This window comes from Ambystoma mexicanum, chromosome 7q (genome assembly GCF_040938575.1).
Source record: "Ambystoma mexicanum isolate Mex_15411 chromosome 7q, UKY_AmexF1_1, whole genome shotgun sequence".
Taxonomy (NCBI): Eukaryota; Metazoa; Chordata; class Amphibia; order Caudata; family Ambystomatidae; genus Ambystoma; species Ambystoma mexicanum.
The window spans coordinates 497,113,379-497,137,749 of record NC_090941.1 but is presented as its reverse complement, the minus strand read 5'-3'; the positions used below and the strand labels follow the sequence as shown (position 1 = coordinate 497,137,749).

Sequence of the window (24,371 nt, the reverse complement as noted above, 5' to 3'; positions counted from 1 at the left end):
TTAATCGTAAAACCGGAATGGGTGCCAATGCGAGTGACATCTCTCAATATGGGATTGAGGTGAGTTGTGGGATCTCTGATATAGAGTAGGACATCGTCTGCGTATAGGGATATAATTTCAGGCTCCTCTATCAATCTTATTCCCTTATGTGAGTGTCTTGAGCGGACATAGTCCGCCATTGGTTCTATCACTAGTGCGAAGAGAATTGGGGAGAAGGGGCAGCCCTGGCGGGTGCCTCTGAATAGCGTGAAAATCTCGGATGTTAGTGAGTTAACTCGAACCCGCGCAACAGGGGAGGTGTATAATAGTTTAATAAACCCTATCATGTTTAAATTCAGATTGTGCGGGATTATATAGACAATAGATTACTTGCATTTATCCCTGTATGTGGTCACTGGAATGCAGTGTCTGGTATGCCTCTCGCTGTTTCCCAGGACATTTTCTGCATTAAGCATATTGCCATTTGGGCTGTCGTGGAGAAGGTTGTCAATTATATTATGGTGTGGGACAGTTGGGAATCCTGCAGTCGTGGGGGGAGGTGGGGCTGAACAGGGACAGGTGAAGCAGTTGTGGGATTTTTATTTTAAAAATACAGCATGAAGTATTGAACCAGATGATTGAGTTTAACATGGTATAACATGTTTCTAATGGATTACTTGTTCCCACAGATTCTTCATCTTTGATATCTATTGGTCAGCGCAACTGCTCTTCGAAGCTTTTCTGTTGGCAGGGGGCGCATCATGTTTCCACATCGGCTCCGCCTCTATCCGCCCTGCGCCGGACATGACGCAGAGGCCTGTATATATAGAGGTGCCGCATAATGTGACCTCATTTCCTTTCTTCCTCACACTCTGCTCGGTTTAGGAACATTGCTTCTTTGAAGTTTTTCAACTTCCCAGATCCATCTTAGATGATTCGTCCCGTACTAAATTGTCCTTGTATTTTAGTATTTTACTACAGGAAGAATCATCTACCTGAAGGTGTCTCACTTACGAATCATCTAAGATGGATCTGGGATTTAACCCATTAAATCATTCAAAAGACAATAAGAATACTAGTGGCAAACAGTATAATTAGCCCTGATTTGAAAAAGAGGAGCAAGTAATCTAAAGACGTGTAATGACATAGGGCACCAGCATATTCTAAAATAAACCACAAGATGTGGAGTTTCTGAACACTGAAAAGGGAGTCATTTGTCATTCTTTTTGGTAACATGTGGGCGCTTGGGAATAAGTCAATGTAACAACCCAAAAAGTTTCATTTTTCAAAACGGAGTTGAGGAACCCAGTACTCTGTTGTTACTTTCCCATGCGACCCTGAAAAGTCAAACCAAAAACATAACCTAGGGCGCTGAGGTCCAGAAACAGGATAACCCCACCTAAACAAGTTCCTCAAAAGATATACAAATAACTTGTGATGAGGCCCAAAGTTTTCAGGGTTTAAACCCTATGTTGACTGCGTGCATCAAATGTCCTTCTCGGATCCTCACCGGATTTGTCTGTAGCGCCTCTGTGAGGGACACGACACACAGGATAGCGTGTTGTCAGTCGATGCTCCCCAAGGAACTTCGGGAATGGGACACAAAGCTGTTGACTTTCCTGCCCAAGGAGAAGGGTAACAAACAAACTTGTTTGCAGTTGCTTGGTGCAGATTGCTGTACCGAAAATGGCCACTGGTTGGCAAGAAGAAAAACAAGCACCCAGAGGGATCTCAGTCTCCAGACAGTTCTTCAGGCATCATACTTATTCCTCAGCGAAGAAGAGGAGCCACCACTAGAGGGAATCCCCTGAAGATCAGGCTCCACACTGCACCCCCGCCCCAAATCTTTTACTCCAGGGGAATTGCAATTGTTTATTTGTAGAGCGCTTATACAGATGGGAAGTGCTTCAAAGCGCTTCAAGGCGGGAAGGCAACAAGGGAATAGAGTCGTCATTCTTAGCACTTAAAGATTTCCAATGATCTTAACAAAAATAATTAGCATGCACATTTCTACTAGTGCAAGTGCATGACAACAAGGAATGAGAGAGCGGGATGGGGGGAGAAGAGCATACAATCAAAAAACTCCGTACTATTCCTAACGACTTGTCAGATAGTGCAAGTGCATGGCAAAGAGTGGGGAGAGAAAGGGGTGGGGGAGAGGGAAAAGTTCATACAGAACAGTAAACTACCGTACTAGACCTAACGACATTTCAGATTTATTGGTGGTTGATCATCACTAATGCGCCTATGCTTGAGTATTTCAGGCACAACCAAGCTATGGAGGGCAGACAGAGGGAGGGCAGGACAGACAAACTTGCTAGGCCTAGTATGTTTAAGGTCGTGCAAGTGCACAGCTAGAAAGTGCAAGGGCGGGGGAGGGGGACAAGTGCGCCCAGTCCAGCAAGGGCCTGGGTTAAGTGCAGAGTGGTTGCCCGTCTCATGGATCATATTCTGAGTGCAGTAGTGCCAAGCAGAGTGCAGAGGCCCGGAGAAAAGTGCAGGACTGGAGTGCGTGCCTGGGACCTGTGAAGCTCTGGAGGTGCACCAGGCGACCAGTCAGCGAACTGATCAAGTTGGGGAAGAGAAAGAAGGAGGGAAGCTGGTGAGAAGAGAAAGGAGGTTAGCAGGGTAGTTGCAGAGAGAAAGAGGAAAAGAAGAGGAAGGTCTAGAGGAGTTTCCGGAACTTAAGGAGGTCCGGCTCAAGACGGAGAGAGGCAGGTAGGCTGTTCCAGATGGAGGCACCTGCAGAGGATAAGGATCTAACCCAAAATCTCTGTTTGGAAAAAACATCTCACCTGCAGAGAGTTGGAGCAGGCAGAGCGAAGGGCTCTAGAAGGAGAGTATTTAGGAAGAGTGCGTTGTAGATACTGCGGGCCCCGGCCCCAGAAAGCCTTGTGGACTATGCAGAGGGACTTGAACTTGATTCTTGCAGCCACGGGGAGCCAGTGGAGAGATTTCAGCGCCGGAGAGATGCAGTTCCTGGGCTTGAGGCCAAGGATACATTTTGTGGTTCTGTTCTGGATAAGTTGAAGACGTCCGAGAGTAGAGGTAGGAGGATTGAGAAAGAGACTGTTGCAGTAGTCCAGTCTGGGGAGAACCAGGGCTCTGGAGATAGTGAGCCTCTGGGGGAAGGTGAGAAAAGGTAGAATGCGTCTGAGGAGGTGCAGCTGATGGTGGGACTTTTTGGAGATGTCTGAGATGTGAGAAGAGAAGGAGAGAGTAGAGTTGAAGATGACCCCCAGATTATTTGCAATTGGTGTTGGTGAGTCGGGCACTCCTTGTTTTTACAATCAATTGTAATTAATGTTAATTCAATATTATAAGTTTGGGGTGCAAACCCACTATAGAAGGTGCTTCCGTGACACTGCACCTGAAAGAACCAGAAAGAAAAAAGACCTTGGCCGTGTGGCCAACGGTGCGGGCTGCACACCCTTATTCCACTACTCAGTGGCGTATTTAAAAAATAATCGTAGAAAAAATTCTTGAATTGATTCCTTGTTTCAAAGAGAAATTTGTAATAAATCAAACTTCATTCGCTTGCTTTAAATCAAAGATACATTATAATGGCAGAATTCATCACATCTGCGGCCCAGATTATTTGCCTCACTGGTGGGTGAGGGTATAGGACCAAGATAGGCCGGCCAGAGTGAAAGTGGGAAAGCGGGAGCAGGGGTCCAAATGAGGACGATCTCTGTCTTACTGTCATTACGGCAGAGATCATTAGCAGCACACCAGGACTGAATTGCGGACAGATAGTCAGGAATGAGCGAGGAGGAGGTGGAAGTCAAGGGTAGCCTGAAAAAGAGCTGTGTGTCATTCGCATAAAACTGAAATTTGGGGGTGAAAGCAGAGATCTTGTGGGACAAAGGGTCCATGTAGACATTGAAAAACAAGGTTGATGGATTAGATCCTTGGGGAACACCACAAGTAGAGAGAGTGATAGCGGAGAGAAAGGACCCAAGTTCCACCTGGGAAGGACGGTCCGAGAGCAAGGAGGCCAGCCACACCAGGGCCTGATCTGTGATACCCTGGGTATCACTGAGACGGCAGATCAGGATGTTAAGGTTTACTGTATCGAAAGCAGAGGAGACGTCAAGAAGAATGAGGACAGAGGGAGAGTTAGAGTCAAGGTTTGAGAGCAGTTCTTCATAGGTGTTCAGAAGAGTAGTTTCTGTGCCTCTGGATGCACTAAAGCCAGACTGATGGGCATGGAGACAACCAACAGATTCAGTCTGGAGGGTAAGCTGAGAGATAGTCAACTTCTCCAGGAGTTTGCCCAGGAAAGGAGTGCTAGAGATCGGGTGATAGTTTGCCAGAACAGACGGGTCGGCAGAGCATTTTTTGAGCAGAGGTTGTACAAGAGAATGCTTGTGAGGAAAAGTCCAGTGGTGAAGAAGAGTTTGCAGAGGTCTGCCAAGGCTGGAGCTAGAGAGTCAATGTGCCTCATTACAAGTTTGCCGGTCCAGTAACTACGGTACCGGCAAGCTTGCAAAATGCAAAAATGCACAATGCCCAGATTTCTCATCCAAGTTTCTAAAGGTACACCTCTGCACGCTCACACCAGAAAAAATACAACCTGCTAGGGAAAAAGGCCCAAGACACGTCTAGCAAGGATAACAAGTATTTATTTCTACAAAATAGAGATGCATCAGCAAAGAACTCTGCTGCCGCCGAACGCTCTGAGCTCTGTCGGCACGTGCAGCACATTATAAGCACAAACAACGTCACTGATGACGCAATTACATATAGTACATTTCTAAAATCCTAATTGAAAGAGCTCTATACATGTACAGCCTTCTTCATATGGGATGCCAGGCCATTGGTTCATCTTCATCTGTCCATCTCGGTCCACGTGGGCATTGCTGGGTTTGTTATCTGCGGTAAAGTTGGCCTGACAATTAATTGGCTACTAACACAAACAATGTTATTTTATCGTTGTAACAGAGATGTGCTTGGGGGATTGCTGAGGTCATCCTAACTCAGATGCTCCACTCATTTCCCAGACAGATCAGCAACTTCCAAGGTCCTCCACCTTTGTTTTGGGCTATAATTTGCTGCCTCCATGCACCACTGAGCACAAATCACGTGGCCCATTTATGAAGGAGCGATAGCCTTGACTTTTGATCATAGTGATTGATCAAGGGGTGTAAAAGTTTTATGGTCGTTGTTCTGGGTTTGGATTAACTGTGGCATGCAGGGGTCTCAGGATAAAAGCATTGCAAAGCTGTATTTCTCATGTGGGGATTGTTGAGGGCAGGAGGGCCTTGCTATCTGTCCGTTGGGATGGTACTGCTAAGAGGCGCGCTGCTTCCCTCTCATGACCTTGCAGGGCGCATTCTTCCCTGGGCGCGAGGGCCTGTAACTTCTAGAACAATCGAGGATTTCATGGACTCTGTGAGACCTGGCCGGGGTGGGGGAGATGTCTGCGCTTTTGCAAGGGATCTAACACAAACAATGCTGTTCGCTGTGCTTGGGCCTAAATTCCAAGATGACTGGCATTAGCTAAGATGGCGTTCACACCTGCATCTGCTATAATGCCTCTAATGCATGCCCTACGCGATCATACACTCTCCTCTGTGTGCACCCCCTGCTCCCTGGATGTGCTCTCTATTGTTTGCTTCTCATTCGTTATCGCCTCTATCCTTCCCAACATTTCCAAAACCAGATTCCAAGGGAACGCCCTGTGGATGAGTTGGTCACAAAATGTTGCCTACGCTTTTCAACCGACACCGCTCCTTAACAAGATGCACCTGGAAGAAGTCACACTGATCCTAATTGCTCCAATGTGGCCACGACATCCATGGTTTCCAGACCTACTCAAACTAGCACTGTGCAAACCCATGAAGCTTCCATACCCTTTTAATATGCTGTCCCAGCACAAGGTGACAACATTCCATCCATACCCTCAAACTATGAACTTGGCAGCTTGGCTCCTGAAGTCCTAGAGTTTGGGCACTTAAATCTTCCACAACGGTATATGGATATCCTCAAAGAAGCACAGAAACCTAACACTAAACACTGTTATTTTAACAAGTGGAAAAGATTTGTCATTTGGTGCAGATCGCACAACATGAATCCAATTGACTGCTCACCATCTCACATTCTTCACTATATGCTTTACCTACTAGACTCAGGTTTAGTATTTAATTCCATCAAAGTTCACTTAACGGCTCTGTCTGCTTACACTACATCTCAAAACGAAGTGTTATGGTGGAAAGTATCAGATATCAAGGCATTCATGGAAGGAGTGAAAAGACTATACCCTCTCATTTCAAATCCTCTACCAGGTTGGGACCTTAACTTTGTTCTCACAAAACTCATGTGTCCACCCGTTGAGCCAATGTACAAAGCCAGCCTAAAACATCTAACTTACAAGACTGCCTTTCTGTTTAGCTATCACTTCAATAAGACGAGTCAGTGAACTACAAGCCCTCTCAGTACAAGACCCTTTCGTTATCATCCACTAAAATAAAGTGGTTCTTAGAACACATCCTAGGTTGTCACAAAAATTCATATCGAAGTTTCATGTTAACCAATCCATTGAACGTCCTACTATTTTCCAAAATCCATCAAATTCAACTGAAAGAAGCCTCCATACACTAGACGTAAGGAGGGCGGTCTTGTACTACATAAACAAAACTAAACCGCTAAGGAAAATAGATCAACTCCTTGTTTCCATAGCACCTGGAAGGAAAGGAGGTCATATTTCTGAAAACGCAATCTCTAGATGGATAGTGAAATTCATACAACTTTGCTACTCGCTATCAAAAAAGACTTTAGGCCTCATCACAAGTTGGCCAGTATCCCAGCAGTAAATCTATCTTTACCTTTCTGCTTACCTGTCTTGTACTCACTCTACACTTCATACACCCTCATGTCAGAAACAAAACAAATGAGGGACCTCAACGCGTGAAGGACCATGGGTACAGTAGACGTCACACTAGGTATAGTATTACTAACACACCTAGTCGACATCCCTTTTCGAGTTTCAAAAACAAATCATGTAATACTCTACGACTACCACTAGATGTCGGCCTATGCATAGCATGTGAATCTAAGGTGCTACAATCATAAAAAATATGATTATGGTGAGTAATGTATGCCGTATATAACCATGTCATCATATCCAGAGTCCTGGACGCCGTCAACCAACACCCCCCTCAGCCTGTGCCACTAGTGACTGAAAAAAATGTCTAAAATGAGAACTGTGGGCAAAAGGCTAATTCATCAGAAAGAACCAAAATTGCTAAAGGAAAGAGTTGCGTTCTTCTAAATTGTCAGACAGCAACATTTTCATGTCACGAAAATTGTATTTGGTGTATGTATGCATTTAGTTTAGTGCTATGTAAACTATCTGTTGTGAGTAAGACAAAGTACACATTTTCATAAAACAAGTGGAGGTTATGGTGTTAAAAGTGAGCATTCCCAGATGTGGTGAAGTTCCAACCAGAACTCAAAATAAATGTTTTGAAATCAGAGGAGCAGCCTTTATCCAGTTGAGTCATGAATGAGCATGTCTAGTAACTGAGTTCCTGCTAGATGACAACTGCTATTGCTTTGCACAGATTATTTTTTATGATCTGCACACAACTACTTATTAATTGAAAAATGTATTGCCTCTTTGGTAGTATTTGCAATGACTTCTGAAAAGGATCAGCAATTCTCTTTAAATTAGACTCTTTAAATTAGACTAATCATTGTATATTGATTATTGTTTTAGAATACGAGTGCAAGCCTTGAACAGTTTAGGAGCTGGCCCTTTCAGCCACACAATAAAATTGAAAACAAAACCTCTGCCTCCTGATCCGCCACGCCTGGAATGTGCTGTGTACAGTCACCAGAACCTCAAGCTCAAATGGGGAGATGGAACTATAAAAGCATTAACTGCAGATTCCATTCAGTATCACCTTCAAATGGAAGATAAGAATGAAAGGTGAGGATAACCAACATTTTTCTCTTGTAACTTCTTTGCAATCATTTTTTTTTATAATTTATGAAATAACTTGTTTGTTTGTTTATTTTTTGTGCGCACCAGACCCAAAGGTATCAGGGCGCAGACGGTAAGAAGGCTTAAAGCTTGGTTACAAAGGTTAAGGAACATAATTAAACAAGTTTACCTCATGGTTACAATAGTTGAGGATCAGAGCAAGTAAAGTGGACATGCAAAAGACGACATCAAATCATAGATAACATACATACTAGGTGCATATCATGATTGTAGTACAGCATGGAAAATAGGATACATACATGCATATATACAACCATGTATTTGTACATGTGGAAGATAACTTGTTAAGGCATGTGGGGAGTTACTTATCCTTCTCTTTGAGCCATTTGATCAGATTCTGCCTGAATTTGGTGAAAGTTTGGTCCGTTCTTAGTGTGGGAGGTAGGGAGTTCCACAGTTGTGCCGATCTGACTGGGAAGCTAGAACCTCCAATAGTGGATACTTTGAAGCGTAGCACTTCGAAGACAGTTGGAATTGGCTAATCTCGAGGGTTCACATGCTCATGAATATTCCCCCGTCGTCAGGCTGGGAATCCTCGGTAAAGAAAAAATCAGTTTGTTTCGTTTCTGAACTGTCTTTCTCCTAATAACCAATCACTGGTCTCTGGGTCATACTGCCCCCAGCCAATGACTGCCCTCTACCTAAGCCCCTCCTCTGGCAGCCATCTTCAGATTTTTACCGCACGTTCAAGTGTTGGGAGTCCTTGTGCTATAGCTCTCGAGCTTTTAATGTGTTTTGCAATTTTTCAAAGAGTTTAATCTCATTTTTTTGGTCAATCGAGCCTGAAGGTCCACCGTTTCTATTTCCGATCAACGGGGACCCGTTTCGGAATTTGTTATGCCCCTCAAGGGCGAAGTTTCATCGAGTTCCACTTCTTGGAGGATTCCAAAAGGTTTGAGGCCTACTCCACGTGGACATGGCCCAGGAAAAAGGAAGCACGACGCCCGGATCCAAGCTGTTCAGGAACTGCCCTGGATGCAGATTGCAAAATGTCTTCAAAGAGAAAAAGCATTCTAGATGCCTTTACTACCTTCACGAAGACAAAACACACCTGGAGAAGGACCGTGCGTTTTGCAAGAACATGTCGGAGTGGACCATGAAGGATCGGCGTATCCGCCTCACCAACTGGCTGGAGGGGAAGAGCCCAGCAGCAGGTGAGAAGATGAAGAGGTCCGAGCGGTCTTCTAAGTCCTTTGAGGGTGCTCCGGTGACGGGGGCCCAACAAAAGGCAAAGCACTGTAAGTCTGTGGGCACCGGGAGCGCCGAAGGGTCAGACTCCTCGGCTGCCAGGCAGGGCGCACTTTCACCGACGCCATCAATCACGAGCCAACGCTCTGGCTCGGGGAAGAGGAAATCGGAGAACTCGGGGAAACTTCGGGAGAAGTCCCGGTCGATCCCGACAGAGACAGCCGAGGGGGAGCGAGGCGGTGACCCTCCCCCCAACGTGAAGGCCTCAAGCGCGCCCAAGGTCGTGAAGGCCTTGATTCACCTGGCTAAGGCCTCTATCGAGGGAGTCGTGGCGCCCCTGGCAAAGCCTGTGGAGGCGACCTCGGGGCCCAGAGTTTCCCTGCCACCGCAGAGGGAATCCTCTTTTCAACCCATCGATAAGATCCTCGTGAGAACCCCGGTGGAGAAGATGGGGGGGCGGTGGCCATCACGGACACGGATACAGCCTCTGAAGAGGAGCTGGCTGGAGTCGTGAAGACCATGAACAAAAAGTTCGAGGAGGTCCGGTCCCACGGGTAGGGATCCCGACGAGGTGGACGAAGAGAGCGACGGCGGTGCCAACGAGGTTCCCATGGAGGCGGAGGATTCCACTTCCGAACCGTTGCGCCCGTCGCAGCCGGTGCCTGGACCACAGGACAACTCGGGGGCGATCTTGATGGCGATCCAGGCCTTATGTACGGAGATAAGGACGAGGTTGCCCTTACCCCCAACGGACGATCCAGTGGAGCCTGGCCCGTTGGGGAGCCCTCCAAGCAAGCAGAGGATAGTTCATTCCCCCTGCCCCTCCAGCCTTTGCGGCCCTCACAGCCTTCATCCCCTTCCCCTGATCCTAGGGAGGACACAGAAACCGAAATGGCCACGACGGGTCGAATGACGATAGTGGTGACGACGGGATGGGGCTTCCATCACCACCCCCTCGGACCTCCCCGCCCGACGAAATTGGCTCCTTCCACGCCATGATCGCCAGGGCATCCGAGCTCTTCCAGCTCTGCCCCGAAGAACAGAAGAAGGAAGGCTTCCTCTATCAACGACGGGAGGCCAAGAGGAAGATGGTCCTCGCGGTCCTACTACTTGACGACATCTAGGACGAGGAACTGGCGCTCCTGAAGAACCCGTGCATGACCCCTGCCAAGAGAGACCGGTATGAGAAGAAGTACCAGGTCCCGGATTCCGCCCCCTTGTGCCTTACGGCCCCCGGTCCCAGATTCGGTCGTCTCGGCAGCGGCCAAGAAGAAAGCGGCGGGGGCGACGGCTTCAACTTCAACCTCCCCGCCGGATGGCGAGGGGAACAAATTGGACGCCATGGGATGACGGCGACGACGATAAAAGCGGCCAACGCCCTTGCGATTGTGGCCCGCTATGACAGGGAGCTGTGGTTTAAGGTTGCTCCTCTGCTGGACTTCCTCCCAGACGACAAGAAGGCTGAGGCCCTGGAGATATTACAGGAAGGCAAGGTGGCGTCGGACCACGCCCTAACGGTGGTCACAGACATTGCTGACACCGGTTTCCGACAACGGTGTTTGCCTTCGACGGCGCGGTTGGCTCAAGGCAACCGATTTCTGCCAGGACGTGCAAACCAGAGTCTTGGACATGCCCTTCCACGGGAGCAACCTGTTCGGCAAGACAGTGGACGAGTCATTGCAGGCCATCAAGGCCGACACGGAGACGGCTCAGGCCTTGGGAGTTTTGCAGCAACAACAGCCGCCCTTTCAGAACTCCGGAGGCAAGCAAGGTGCCTCCAAGGGATTTGGCGGCGGCTCCTCGACGTACCGTCAGGCGGCCCGCTCCTCGTCGCAGGAGGCCTACAGAGGACGCAGCAAGTCAGGAGGATCTCGTCGACGTTGCCAAGGAGGGCAAGGCCGCTGCCAAGCAGGACTGAACCGGCCATAGCGTCGTGGCCCCTGTAACGCTTACCTGGTATCCACGGGGACGTCACTCAGCCTGTTCTGACCTCTTACAACCTCAAACCCATGCCTGGAGTCTACTCTGTTAGGCAGAATCCTGTGCAGTTCCCTTGGGGAACACTGCAAAAAGATTAAGACTACAGGAGTAAGCAGTAAACCCAATTGGTGGCAGTCTGCACCACCCAGATTTACCTGGTAGCTGTGGCTGAGCAGTCGGACTTCTCTCCAGAAGAGTAAGGCAGTATATAGAGTATACACAATAGGGCTAAAAACACAGTAGAGCAAACAAACACTGACCAGAGATTTGTATAAAAAGTATATAATTATTTATTTAAAACACACATTAGGCAATATACTAGCACTCTAAATCAAAAGCAAGTTAAAACACAGTCAGGTATACACACCTCCTTTGGTAACTATCAGACAAGTCAGAGTTAAAACACCACGATTTGTTAAACAGATGTGAGCGCATAACCTGATGGCACTCCAATAGTTCAGTTAAAGGGAGAGAAAAAGGCAGAGCACAGAAATAAAACAAGTCCCAACACTTTTTAGGAGTTCTCAGCAAGAGAAAGAAGGCAGTATACCCTGTAGAGCCAAAGTTCAGAGGCCAGGCCCACTTTAAATGGAGCAAAGCGCAATGTGCCCAGGATCACACGGTTTAAAATGCACTAAAAGTCTTCGCAGAATGTTCAAAAGAGGTTGGGGCGATTCAAGAAGGTAAAGTTAGAAGGTCTGGGGCAAACCCAGTTGGAAAGCCAAGGATTTAAGGGTCACCTTGGGCAAACCGAAGACAGGGAGGCCAGGCAGGACACAGTACCTTAAAGATAGAGGAAGCTCCAATGGTGGCAGTTGTTCCTGCCAGTGGTTGCAGTTCGTTGTTTCGACCAGGGGAAGAGAGGATCTCGTCGAGGAGGAAACGTGGAGTCGTTGCACTGCACAGGGATGAAACCAGCCGCGGAGTTCGTCGATAAAAGGTGCGTTCCTTTTATTTGCGGTCAAAGTGGTGAAGCTTGGCTATCCGGCCGCCGGGATGCTTGGCACGGGCGATGAGACCAAGAGACGTCTTTGGAAGGTGAAAGGGGCGAACTGGTTGGTCCCACCAGCTCAGAGGAAGAAGACTCGTCCAGCAGAAGATCTTCTCTTGTCGTTGGGAAAGTGGTGAGTTCGTTGCAGCAGGGCTCCACCGGTGGTGTCGTCGTTGCAGATGGCTCAGCTTCTTCCCTCTTCGGATTCTTAGGTCCTGTGGCCACTTCTGAAGTTCCAGTCCCAAAGGCCCTGCTTTTATGCAGAAAAACACCCATTCAACAGCCTGGCTGTCACTCAAACATGCTAAGTGGCGAGCCGGGCGGCTCACCACTGGCCCAATCAGAACAGAGTGCGACTTGAGTTGCAAAGGCAACGCAGTCCAGGGTGCCAATTCCCCTCCCCACACATCCTGTGGAACCCAGACAGAGTGGCACCATTTGGAAGGCTACTGTGGAGAAGACCGCCAAAAAGTGGAACAAAGGGCTCGACCTTGGTCAGAGTTACAGAACGGACACGAATGCCATTTTAGAAAAGAGCTCTGGCAAAAATATCCAACCGTGAATTTAATATTAAATAAATAAACCGGCGGTATCCTTAACATTGCACCAAAAAGTGGTGCGTTTAAAATCAATGGGATAATCCCATAGAGAATATTCCGGTGGAATATTTCGCGTGGTAACCACTGCCACCAGCCAGAAACTCGACAAGGGGGGACTAGACAGTGCCCCCTTGAAAACAGACCCACGGGTAATATAATTAACCCCTTCCAGTACTTCCACAATATGATGGTTTGTACTGGTTCTGTTCACAATTTAAGACTAGTAAAGTCAATGGTGACTTTACATGCCCTGGGAAACAGTAGTCAGTCCCAGGGTATGGAGTCTATGTTTGGGGGTCACTATGACACCCCTGTGTTACTTCACTGAGGGTGCTGTGTAACACATACACAAAAAACAGATGATACCCTATGGAGTAAAAGACCCCATAGCCCAAAATCACAGAAAGAGTCAAAGACATACCTCAAATCATGCCTAAGAGTGGTAGGAAAAGAGTCTCACTTTTAGCAGGAGAAAAGAAACAAACCCCAAAAATCCAGCAAAGCTGCTGGGGGACTCACTAGGTTTGGGAAAGTAGCCTTATAAGAGAATTCTCCCTAACATACTTGACTGGAGACTGGGCCTGAAACACAGGATTGGTAGAGTTTAACTCCCTATTGTCTTTGTGTGCTTGAACCCTTCTTCCCCGGGGTCCAACCCTTCCCTTTGATCCGCAGCTCACCTTGTTTTCTTGGAAAGTGTGCTCTCCGTCCTGCTTTCAGCGCAGGAGCGCGTTTATTGATGCAGGCTCATTGCTGCCTAGTTACTTCACTGGCAAGAGTCCGACAGGTAAGTATAATGAGTCTTTTAAACAGTTCTCTAACTTCATTCCTTTTCTTCCTTAGATGATGGCCGGCGTCCAGGGATGGCGACGTGCTGCTGAGATGAGTAGCGCTGAAGGTGAGTGAGAGCGCAATGCGCGATGCGACCCTTTCGTATTTGTATTGAACTGAGTTCTTTTTCTGTGTCTTTTAGGTGCCGCGACGTTTTCAGCGTGGATGCCGGTTATGAAGGAGAAATGCAGTGAGTAAGCGCGGTATGCGGCGCCTCTAGATGTTACCACGCTAACCTGGAGTGTCTTTTCCCTCTTGCAGATGGATGAGAAGTTGCGGAGGCAGAGTTCCCCCAGAGCAGCTGGGATTCAGGTAAGCGTTTGAAGCTTGTACAGTCTTTAAAAATAAGCGAAGATTTGCTGAATGCTTACTAATGCCTTTTTTCTGTTCTTTTCCCTTTTCCTTAGGAAGCAGCGTGCCGGGATGGGAATGACACCGCCGAAGATGCCCGCAGAACAGAAGAAGCGATGAATGATGGGCAGAAGCGCCGCAAGGTAAGGCTGTTCCTAACAGTGTCCTTGTTCTTGCAGGAGCTGAGCGCAGAAGAAAGATGCAGGCCTACTGGAGACCGATCCGAACACGGTGAGTGTCACGCTGCAGGTGCAGAAAACACAAAGCATGTTTCTCAGCCTGGGCATGGCTTAAATAGTCTCTGGATATCCGGGTGTCTCTGGGCTGAACCACACCCAAAAGAGTACACTGCACATGCAGTTCTGGGAACCGAAATATGTGGGGGCATCCATCTTGTCCCCATCAAAGCACTATAAGTCCAATCCCCAATTTTATCCTATCGGAGTGAGTGAGTCTGGTGCCACAACCGCCAAGTCTGACTCCAAGTGGGTCTTTAGAGGGATGGAGAGGCCCTTGAGGGCCATGTAGATTATCGTGGCCTGGCTCTAACCTGACATCTTGGAGGGCTGGGATCATGAGGGGCAGGAATCATGACACCCCCACCTGAGCACCCCGGTGGGAGGCAGGCTGGCAAAGTTCGTCAGCGTGTGGCAGTCCATTTCCACCGACCGATGGGTGCTGGATGCCCTGGCCCACGGACACACTCTTGAGTTTCTAAAAAAGTGCCGCCGCATTCCGCCCGTGGCCAGGAAGGAAAACCACATCCCTCAACTGCTGCTGGAAGTAAGGGCGATGCTAAAGAAAGGAGCCATCAAGCTCGTCCCAAAGAGGCTCCGGGGCTCCGGAGTGCACTCTCGATACTTCCTCATAAGAAAGAAGACCAGCGGTTGGTGACCCATCCTGGACCTTTGCCGTCTAAACAAGTACATCAAGTCCCAGAAATTCCAGATGGTCACCCTCCAGCACGTGCTGGGGCAGCTGGAGGAGTGCGACTTCCTATCGTCGCTGGACTTGGAGGATGCCTACTTTCACATCCCCATTCTAAAAGGAAATCGAAAGTTTCTCAGATTCGTAATCCAAGGGCGGCATTACCAGTTCAAGGCCATTCCTTTCAGATTGAAGTCGGCGCCCAGGGTATTCACCAAGTGCCTAGCATCAGTGGCAGTGTGGCTGTGCCTATAGAGGATCCACGTCTACCCCTACCTGGACGATTGGCTCATCCGAGCAAGGACAGAAGAACTCGCCGTCATACACATGGCAAAGACCGTCCAACTGCTCACGGATCTGGGATTTTCCATCAACTTTGCGAAATCCCACTTGGTTCCGTCACAAGTCGCACTGTTTCTGGGAGCCAGGCTTGACACAGTAGCGCGGTTGGCCTCCCCATCGGAGGAGAGGACGAAGGCCATCCTGGGCAAGGTGCAACAGCTGTCGACCATGGACGAGACCAGGGTAAGGTCCATCAAGTCCCTCCTTGGCATGATGTCCTTGTGCATCTACCTCGTGCTCCTGTGCAGGCTGCAGATGCGTCCACTACAAGAGTTCCTCGACTCCCGTTGGATGCAAGCGGCGGGCAGTTTCAAAGACAGGATCTCGCTCAACGAAACCTTTCGCCAAGCGATCCGGTGATGGGGCACCCGCGCGCCTCTTGCGGCGGGTGTGGACTTCCAGACCCCAGCACATCTGGAGACGGTGACGACGGATGGCTCCCTGGAGGGATGTGGAGCGCACACCAGAGATCTCCACGCAAGAGGCCTTTGGTTCCCGGAGGAGAGGTCACTTCACATCAACGTCCTGGAGCTCCGAGCCGTGTTCTGGGCCCTCAGGTCCTTCCTTCCGACTCTCAAGGGCAAGGTGGTGAGGATCTTCGCCGACAACACCACCACGGTGTTCTACATCTGGAAGCAGGGAGGCTCCAGAACCCCAGCCCTATCCAAGGAGGCCCCGGATCTGTGGCACTGGGCCGTCGCCCAAGGGATGTTTCTGGTACCCTTCCACCTGGCAGGAATAAAGAACACCATCGCCGACTCACTCAGCAGGGAGCTGCGCTTGTGCCATGAGTGGGAACTGAGGCAGGATCAAGTTGATCTGCTATTCCAACGATGGGGCAATCCCCAGATAGACTTATTCGCCGACGGCGACAAACACCAAGTGCCGGCGGTTCGCCAGCAGGTTTCTCCAGCCGGGGAGCATGGGCGATGCCTTCTCATTCCCCTGGGACGGCCTGTTCCTCTATGCATTCCCGCCGTTACCGTTGCTGCTGCGACTCATCCAACTCAGGCGGTCCTGGTGCAGGATGATGCTCGTCGCACCGGCGTGGCCGAGACAGATCTGGTTCCCGGACCTTCTGGATATGTCAGCGTTCCCCTCAGTCAAACTGCCGACGGACACGGATCTCCTCTCCATAGAAGGAGGTGCCATCCTCCACCATGACCCGGGGTCGCTGAACTTGCAGGTCTGGCTCCTGCAGCACTAGAGTTTGGAGGGTACGATATCCCAGCAGACTGCAAGGAGGTGCTTGCAAAGGCCAGGGCATCCTCAACTCTCAAGTGTTATGGACATAAATGGAAGAGGTTTTCTGTCTGGTGCCCGGCACAGAAGATTAACCCTCTGCAGATTACGGCCCCTCAAGGGCTGCCGTACTTGCCATCGCTGGCCAAGGCGGGGCTGGCCCATGCCTCCATCAAGATCCATCTGGCGGCTATCTCCCGCTACACCAGAACCCGGCGGCGCTCATCCCTGTGGCCCCATTGCCTGGTGAAGGAGTTCATGAAGGGACTGTTCCGATCGTTCCCGCCGGTGAAGGCTCCGGCCCCGGCGTGAGAGCTCAATGTGGTGCTAAACAGGCTCATGGGGCCGCCATTCGAACATTTGCATTTGGCTCCGTTGAAGTTGCTGTCGTGGAAAACTGCGTTTCTTATGGCCATCATCTCCGCACGACGAGTAGGAGAGATCCAGGCCCTTTCTTGCAAGCCCCCATACCTGACTTTCCACGAGACGAGGGTGGTGCTGAGGACGTACCCCTCCTTCATGCCCATGGTGCTGTCGGACTTCCATCTTAACGAGACCTTGGTTGGTGTTACCTGTTTTCTTCCCATCACCTTCGTCGCCGGCCGAGAGGACTTTGCACTCGCTGGATGTGGCTAGAGCGCTGAAGTTCTAAGTGGACCGCCCGAAGAGTTTTCAGAAGACATCACAGCTGTTTGTGAACTTTGGTCCTGTGAACCAAGGGAAAGCCCTCTGAAAGGCTTCCATTTCCAGTTTGCTCTCCGGCTGCATCATGCACTGTCACCGGTTGGCAAACCGACCGTTGCCCTGCCGTCCGAAAGCCCATTCGACCAAAGCAATCGCTGCTACCACGGCGTTATCTGGTGTACCCCTGCTGGACATCTGCAGGGCTGCTACGTGGAGGTCGACGCACATCTTCACGAGATTCTACTGCGTCGAACGGGATTCCAGGGAGTAGTCCAGAGTCGGCCAGGCAGTGCTGCGCATCCTGTTGAGCCTGAAGGTGGGCCTGGTGAGGAGGTAAGAGATGCTTAATGTTGAGTTGATGAAATGCTTAATGTTGAGCCTTGCCACCTCCCGTGGTTGTGCATGTGTGTACTGCTATGTATTCTTATATTCATGAGCATGTGAATCCATGCCAGACCCCATGCTGGAGAAGGAACAAGTTACTTACCTGTAACTGTTGTTCTCCAGCATGGGTCTGGCATGGATTCACATGTGAACCCTCCCGCCTACCCCTCTGCGGCTCTTCACTTGGTCCTACTTCCACTTAACGTGCTACCAAATCCGAAGATGGCTGCCAGAAGAGGGGCTTAGGTAGAGGGCTGTCATTGGCTGGGGGCAGGATGACCCAGAGACCAGTGATTGGTTATTAGGAGAAAGACAGTTCAGAAACGAAACTGAAACTGATTTTTTCTTTACTGAGGATTCCCAGCCTGACGACTGGGAATATTCATGAGCCGGGGAATATTCATGAGCATGTGAATCCATGCCAGACCCATGCTGGAGAACAACAGTTACAGGTAAGTAACTTGTTCCTTATTATTTAGGCATTTATGGATGAGGGAGGCAGTTTTTTGTCTGATTTCTTTCTTGTGTAGATAGCCATTTGTGTTTCCTTCTTATTTCAGATATATGTTCTTTTCTTGGAATGTTTAGGGCCGCTCTGAGTGTATTATTTTGGAGTATCTGTATTTTATTGATAATGTATTTATTTGCCCCGATGTATAAGGCATTGCAGTAATCAAGTTTTGATAAAATAAGGGCTCTAGCTAAGATCAGGCAGCTGTTCAATGATAGGAATTGTTTTCCAGCTCTTATTAGTATGCATGTGTATGCTGTAGGTGAGGCCAGGGAGTTTACCTGTTTGGTAAATGTTAGGGATGAGTATTTTTACTTCTTTGGCGACTTTAATAGTGTTTCCGTCGATGATGAAAGAAGAGTAGTCAGGGCTGAGTTTGGTCAGATGAGTTGCAGTGCCCAGGATGATGAGCTCTGTTTTATCATTGTTCAGGCAAAGGCAGTGATTGGCCATCCATGCCTGAACGATGCTGTAGACTCTTTTCACCAATGCCAGATCCCTTTCGTAATCCCCAGTGAGTGGTAAAAGGATCTGGGTATCATCTGCGTAATTTGTGTAGGTGATACCCAGATGATCAAGATCATCAAAAAGGGGCTTGGTGAAAATATTGTACAGAGTTGGAGAGACGCATGATCCCTGGGGTACCCCGCAAGTAATAGGCATGGGGTCTGCTGCTGCCAATGGTGAGAAGACCTTACCTTTTATAATTGTCATGTGTCTTGGGGTAAATGGTATGAATTATTTTGACTTTTCTATGATATAGTATAAGCAAGGTGATGTTGAGCAGTGAAAAACATAGTCCTGCTGAAACTTTACCTAACCCACAAAGCCAATATTCTCGATTAAATAAGACTGTCCCATTCTCCCTACCCTTGCTTATTAAACCTCCGTCCTTTTAAAAAGTCCTCTTGCACTTATCTATCTCTTTCCTTCCTCTGCCCTCACCTCACTCTACCTAATTCCACACCAAACAGAAAATGAAATAAACTCTTGCTTGGTTTGTTTAATGATGAAGACTGGACTTCTCGTCAATCTATATGCCATGTATGGCAAGAAGGCTGTTATGGTCTTCTACCTGGATCTAGCACCTCCCTATTCAGTCCTTCGCTCCATCTTGGCGCTGGTCTGGCCCAACCCGTCCTTGCTTAAACACTTTGAACACATTGATCCATCAGCTAAGGACTATCATTTGTCTCAATCTCCATCAGTGGCGGGAGTCTGTACTCTTCTAAATCCATCTATCACACCAACATCATTGCATCTGTCAGCTGCTTCATGGGATTCCATCCTCTACTCGCCAAGCCATACTGAAAACCCATCCTTGCTGTTTTCTTCTTTCTCTCTTCTGACGGCTTTGACCTCTATTTCTCTTCTAAAATCAAAATCACTGCTCTCCTGTATCTCCCATCCCCAACGTTGACCACTACCTCCTACTTATCCTCCTGCTTTTTCCCTCTCATGCCTAGCAGAATTGACGCTTCTGCTTCAGTTTGTCAACCCGCCAAGTGCTGCTGTTGATGCTTTTGCCCTACAAATGACTATGACTATAACATTTATTGTTTCCTTTTACCCCTCATAAATATTTTCTAGCCTTAGGGACGTTTCCAGACTTCAAGGTAGCAACCTTCTTATCCATACTGAAAAGTGTATCTACTGGCCCTGCATCCCAATTAAATATTGGCTTGTCTCGCACTATTCTTAATTCCTGGGATGTATAGTATTCAATCAAATCACATTGCACCAAGTTTCCCGTTTCAGTATGCACTTCTTTAGGAAGCTACTTTCACCCCATATTCTACTCCCTCTCTACCACGCACTACTACATACTCCTCGTCCTCCTGGACCTTTTAACTGCCCTTGACATTGTTGACCACTTTAACCTTCTAAACGCACACCCACTGGTCAGCTTCCAGGACTCCAACCTGGAATGGAATTGCCTCCTATCTGTGTGAATCCCCTCCTTCATCTCATGTCACAATTGCACCTCCTCCGGGAACCCCCTCCCAGTGGGAGTTCCCCAAGGAGCAGTTATTTTTCCCTCTTTATCCTCTACCCTGCTTCTCTCTGCAAAATGGGGTCCTCCTACCAACACATTGTTAAGGATTCCAAAATTCTTTTCTCCTTGTCTTCCTTCACCCCAATCTATCTGTTTGCATCTCCAACTGTTTCTGCACTGAATGGACCCATGCTCTTTTCTGTTAATCTCTTTCAAAAGCAAGTTTGACTTAGCTCCTAAAAACACAGCCCATTTCCCCTCTCCTATTTTATTTGTACCTGACCTCACTGAGTCTTCCAAAAGCTTCTAACCTGGGGGCACTCTTTAGCAGTAACCTCAAACATCAGCAATTTATCACCTCAATGACTGGAACAGCCAGGCTCAATCTACTAAAGTTCCCAAATATCTGCAACCTGTACCGGCAAACTATCTACCGCTAAGGGGCCCACTGAGGAGTGATACTGAGAAATGGGGTAGACTGATCTTATCATGGATGGCGCAAGTTAATATTAAGGTGACAATTCTTCCTAAATACCTATGCTTGTTCCAGATGCATCCTGTACAGATAACCGAAGATTTTTTTAGATCCCTAAAGAAATTATTACTGGATTTTCTTTGGGCGGGGACCAAACCCAGAATTGCACATAAGACTCCTGTGTTATCTAGAGGCAAAGGTGGGGTGGGTTTCCCAGACTTTCAGAAATAGTTTAAAGCCTTGCAGCTAAGGGTCAGGCTTGACCATCTAAACCTTCACACCACTAAACAATGGGTTGCTCTGGAAAATTGTGTGTTATTCCTGGTGCCCTTAAATGAATGGCTATGGGTTCTGTGAGCCAAAATCTCTGGACGAATATTGTCATATCCGGTCTTACAAATTCTCTGGGAGTTAAGTAAACAGGGGGATGATACTGGGTGGCTCTCAACGTGACGTTCGCAATAAGTGCTATTTGGGCTCCCCCGATTAGAGACTACATACATCCCTGACCCAAAAAGATTTTAAAAATGGTATGAGGGCGGGCTGGCAAAAGCTGGTCAGCTTTTGGAAAATTGGGAATTTAAAACAGTCCAACAATTACAAGACTTCCTAAATGTGTGTCCTCTCTCAGTAGTTTTGAATCTACAACTAAAACGGGTACGTACAGAAAAAAAGAGGGGGACAAAACCTGCCCAGGAGTCTTACTCCCTTTGAATTTGTTCATAATGGTAAAAATGATGGACAGGGCCTCATTTTGCAACTTTATCAAGCAATTCTTTCTTCAGAACCTGTGGAGGATCTTAGAATTAGAATACAGTGGGAGGCAGATTTGGTCTACAGGTTGGATGGTCAGATGTGGTTGAAGATCTGCAGGTCAGTTAAGAGTTTCAATTGTGTCCAAGCATACACTCCATGCTATAAACCTATTACATAGGTAGCAACTTCCTCCGGTACGACCGGCTAAGCTGTATACGACGACAGACCAACCTGTTGGAGCGGTTGTGGCTCACAGGGCACCTACTGGCACATACGGTGGACTTGCATCCAGACATGCTGGAGAGATGTTATCTCCTGGTTAAGTGAACTTGACGGTCTGGGGAGGAGAGGTCTTCAGCCCCTCCTAGTTCTCTTTGGTCTATATCAAGAAGAGGGCCATTACATCTCCCTCAACCATATGACACACAATCTACTACTGGCAGCAAGAATTGTATATTATACACAATCTACACAAACTATGACTTGAAGGGTAGGTTTTGAGGGAAATGGTTTCAGGGGGGTGTTGAAAATATGCATGGCGATAAGGCTTAAAGCACATAAGCGGGATTCTGGACTAAACATTGAACGTTGTAGCTGAGGAACACCTTTTTTTCCTTCTTTTCCCACCTATTGATTGAGATATCATGTGATATTTTGAAACTTGATCAAGTTCTATTTGGGAAATAAATCTGCCCCTACCTTACCTTCCTCTATACTAGAACCTAATCTCCACTCCAGCTGTCGGCAGGCTCAAATACTGCTCCACCCTCCTACTGAGACAAACACTATGCTCTGTTTCCTCTTTAACAAAGTGCTCAATTTTGCAATACACACATATCTCAAATGCCATCTATTCTCTCCCCTCCCACCTCCTCATTGCCTCAGTACGGTGTGTCCAAATGCCGGATGAGGTTCATATCAACTGGTATACAACCTATTAGAAAGTTTTATTTTAAAGGTTTCCAGAGTGTGATTTGTATTTATTGTGATTTATATAGCGGTTTCACCAAAGCGCTATACATTAGGAAAAATGTGGTACATTAAATAAAGAGGAATGTTAATGAATGTACAATAATAAAAAGACAGTCGGCCTCATTATAAGTTTGGCTGTATTCCGGTGGTATATCCACCAGAATACCACCAAACAGAATTACTGTTACCACCACTTGGTCCGGCAGATTTACCACCGGATTACAAGTGGTTGTCAGCGGTGTTTAGTCCCCATTAATTGGAGTCCATAAGACTTCATGGTGATTTTGGGCCGAATTACCGTTGGTAGTAATTCCGCTGATTTTGCTGAGATTTGGCATTAGGATGGAGGATCTACCTCCAGCTTCTTTCTGGAAGTTTTTCTCCACCTTACCTACAAACTCGTAGTTGGGCGGTGCAGTAATGCAGCAGTAATGCATTACCGCACCGCCACACTTGTAATGAGGTCCAGTAAGCTAAGAATGAGATGGAGAAGAAAAGATTGAATACAGAGCAGAAAACAGTTGGGAAGTGCTTTGGTTTGCTGGATGGATGGATGCAAGCTAGTATGGAATGCATGAGTCAGCGAATGTTGAAAGGTGAGAATGTTGATGTATGATTGAGGGAATGTAACTGTGCTGGCCAGGGTTGTTGCTAGGTCTGGAAAAGATCTCGGCTACACTAATGTCTGTCAGGACGTGGGGCTAGCTAGCCTTTTGGTTGTAGCCCCTTATCTTCTATTATCCAGGGAAACAACCAAAAGACCCGGGGCTATTGCCCCCTTAACCCCTCCCGAGCAACATCTCTGGTGCTGGCAACCCAGGCATTTGGAGATATGTAGCTTGGGTGGTGGGAGCCAGGGGGTTCCTTTCATGTACGCTTATGAACTTAAGAGGTATAAGAATAAAGGATCTTACTTGTAACTTACCTGAAGCATTCACAGTATCCCTATAACGCTGGCGATTAGCTGGTCTTTCAGGACCACCTGGAAACGAACTTGTGTGTGTTATGGATAAAGTTGCAAGGAATAACCCGGTCACCGTGCAGGTGCATAGAAGGAGTGGTAGAGGAGGGCAGTAGGCATTTTAATACCTTAGAGTGTCTAATGGAGTGATAAGGACTATGTCTGGACTGACTGTATTTGGTTATGCGTACGCAGAACAGCCCACAGGAGCGTGGTAAACTGCATGGCATGGATGCATGGAAAAGAAGATTGGAATGGCCACAACTGCAAGGTGAAGAGGACATCCTGAATAGACCCTTTATACAGAGCCAAAACTTAGTTGGCGGAGCAGAGCACGTTCATGTTTCACGGGGCATAGCAGTTGGTAGTAGTGCATATGTTGTTTCCAGCAATTAAATGGAACAGAATAAGAAATACAGTTGGAAATTGTGGAAATTTGAAATTGGGTGCAGTGTCTGGGTCAGAAGTGGTGTGACATTCTGCCTGGAGATGTGTGCGGCCGCTGCGCAGCAGTAAGAATTGGCTGCAGAGAGCTGTGTCTCTGATACTCGCTGTTTTGCAAATGGTGATGTCAGCATCTCATGAGGATGATCTTAGAGGATAGGGCTACTGGACCTCGGCATGTTCACTGTGAGTCGTCATGTTTTACTTGTGAATTCAATGATCAGTGACAGCCGTGCGTGCCTTCCAAAGTGCACATTCATTTAGGAGAGGATCATGGTAATGTGATGAATACTGCCTTGATATCCCAACACACGCACATCTCAAGATGACCTACGGAACTTTACACCTATAACTAAACATTAACAGTCATGTCACTGATACAAATTACTAGGTGAGGACCCAAAGGTCTTTACTGGAACCTAGAACAAAAAGAAGACCTGCTGTGTCTCAACATGTGTGCAATCAGCACAAAGACAATTTTTAAAGAAAAACTGGGGTGGTAGATAATTTGCCTTGCAGAAAACCAATGAAATGAGGTTAAAACAAATTACATTTAAAAAACAGTTAAGGTTGCTACCTACAAATATGTTAATATACAGACATTGGAAATACAAGCATTCAGGTTTAAAAAAGCTTCTACCCAAGAAAACAGGATACCAACAAAAAAATAGAATTATACTTTAAAAAACAATGATGTAAACCTTATCTCACCCTACAAAGTTCCACAAGATGCAGAAAAGGAAAAAAAAA

The 24,371-nt window shown here is 47.6% G+C and overlaps 1 protein-coding gene across 5 annotated transcripts in view; it reads left to right on the top strand.

Annotated features, from left to right (window-relative positions):
• The window catches only part of FNDC3A (fibronectin type III domain containing 3A), a 3,436,199-nt gene that overhangs the window by 3,047,338 nt on the left and 364,490 nt on the right, over positions 1–24,371 (top strand). For all 5 annotated transcript variants that reach the window (XM_069639023.1, XM_069639022.1, XM_069639027.1 and 2 more), the window contains one exon: positions 7,700–7,912. In XM_069639023.1, the coding sequence (XP_069495124.1) occupies positions 7,700–7,912 (213 nt within the window). The remainder of the gene's footprint in view (positions 1–7,699; positions 7,913–24,371) is intronic.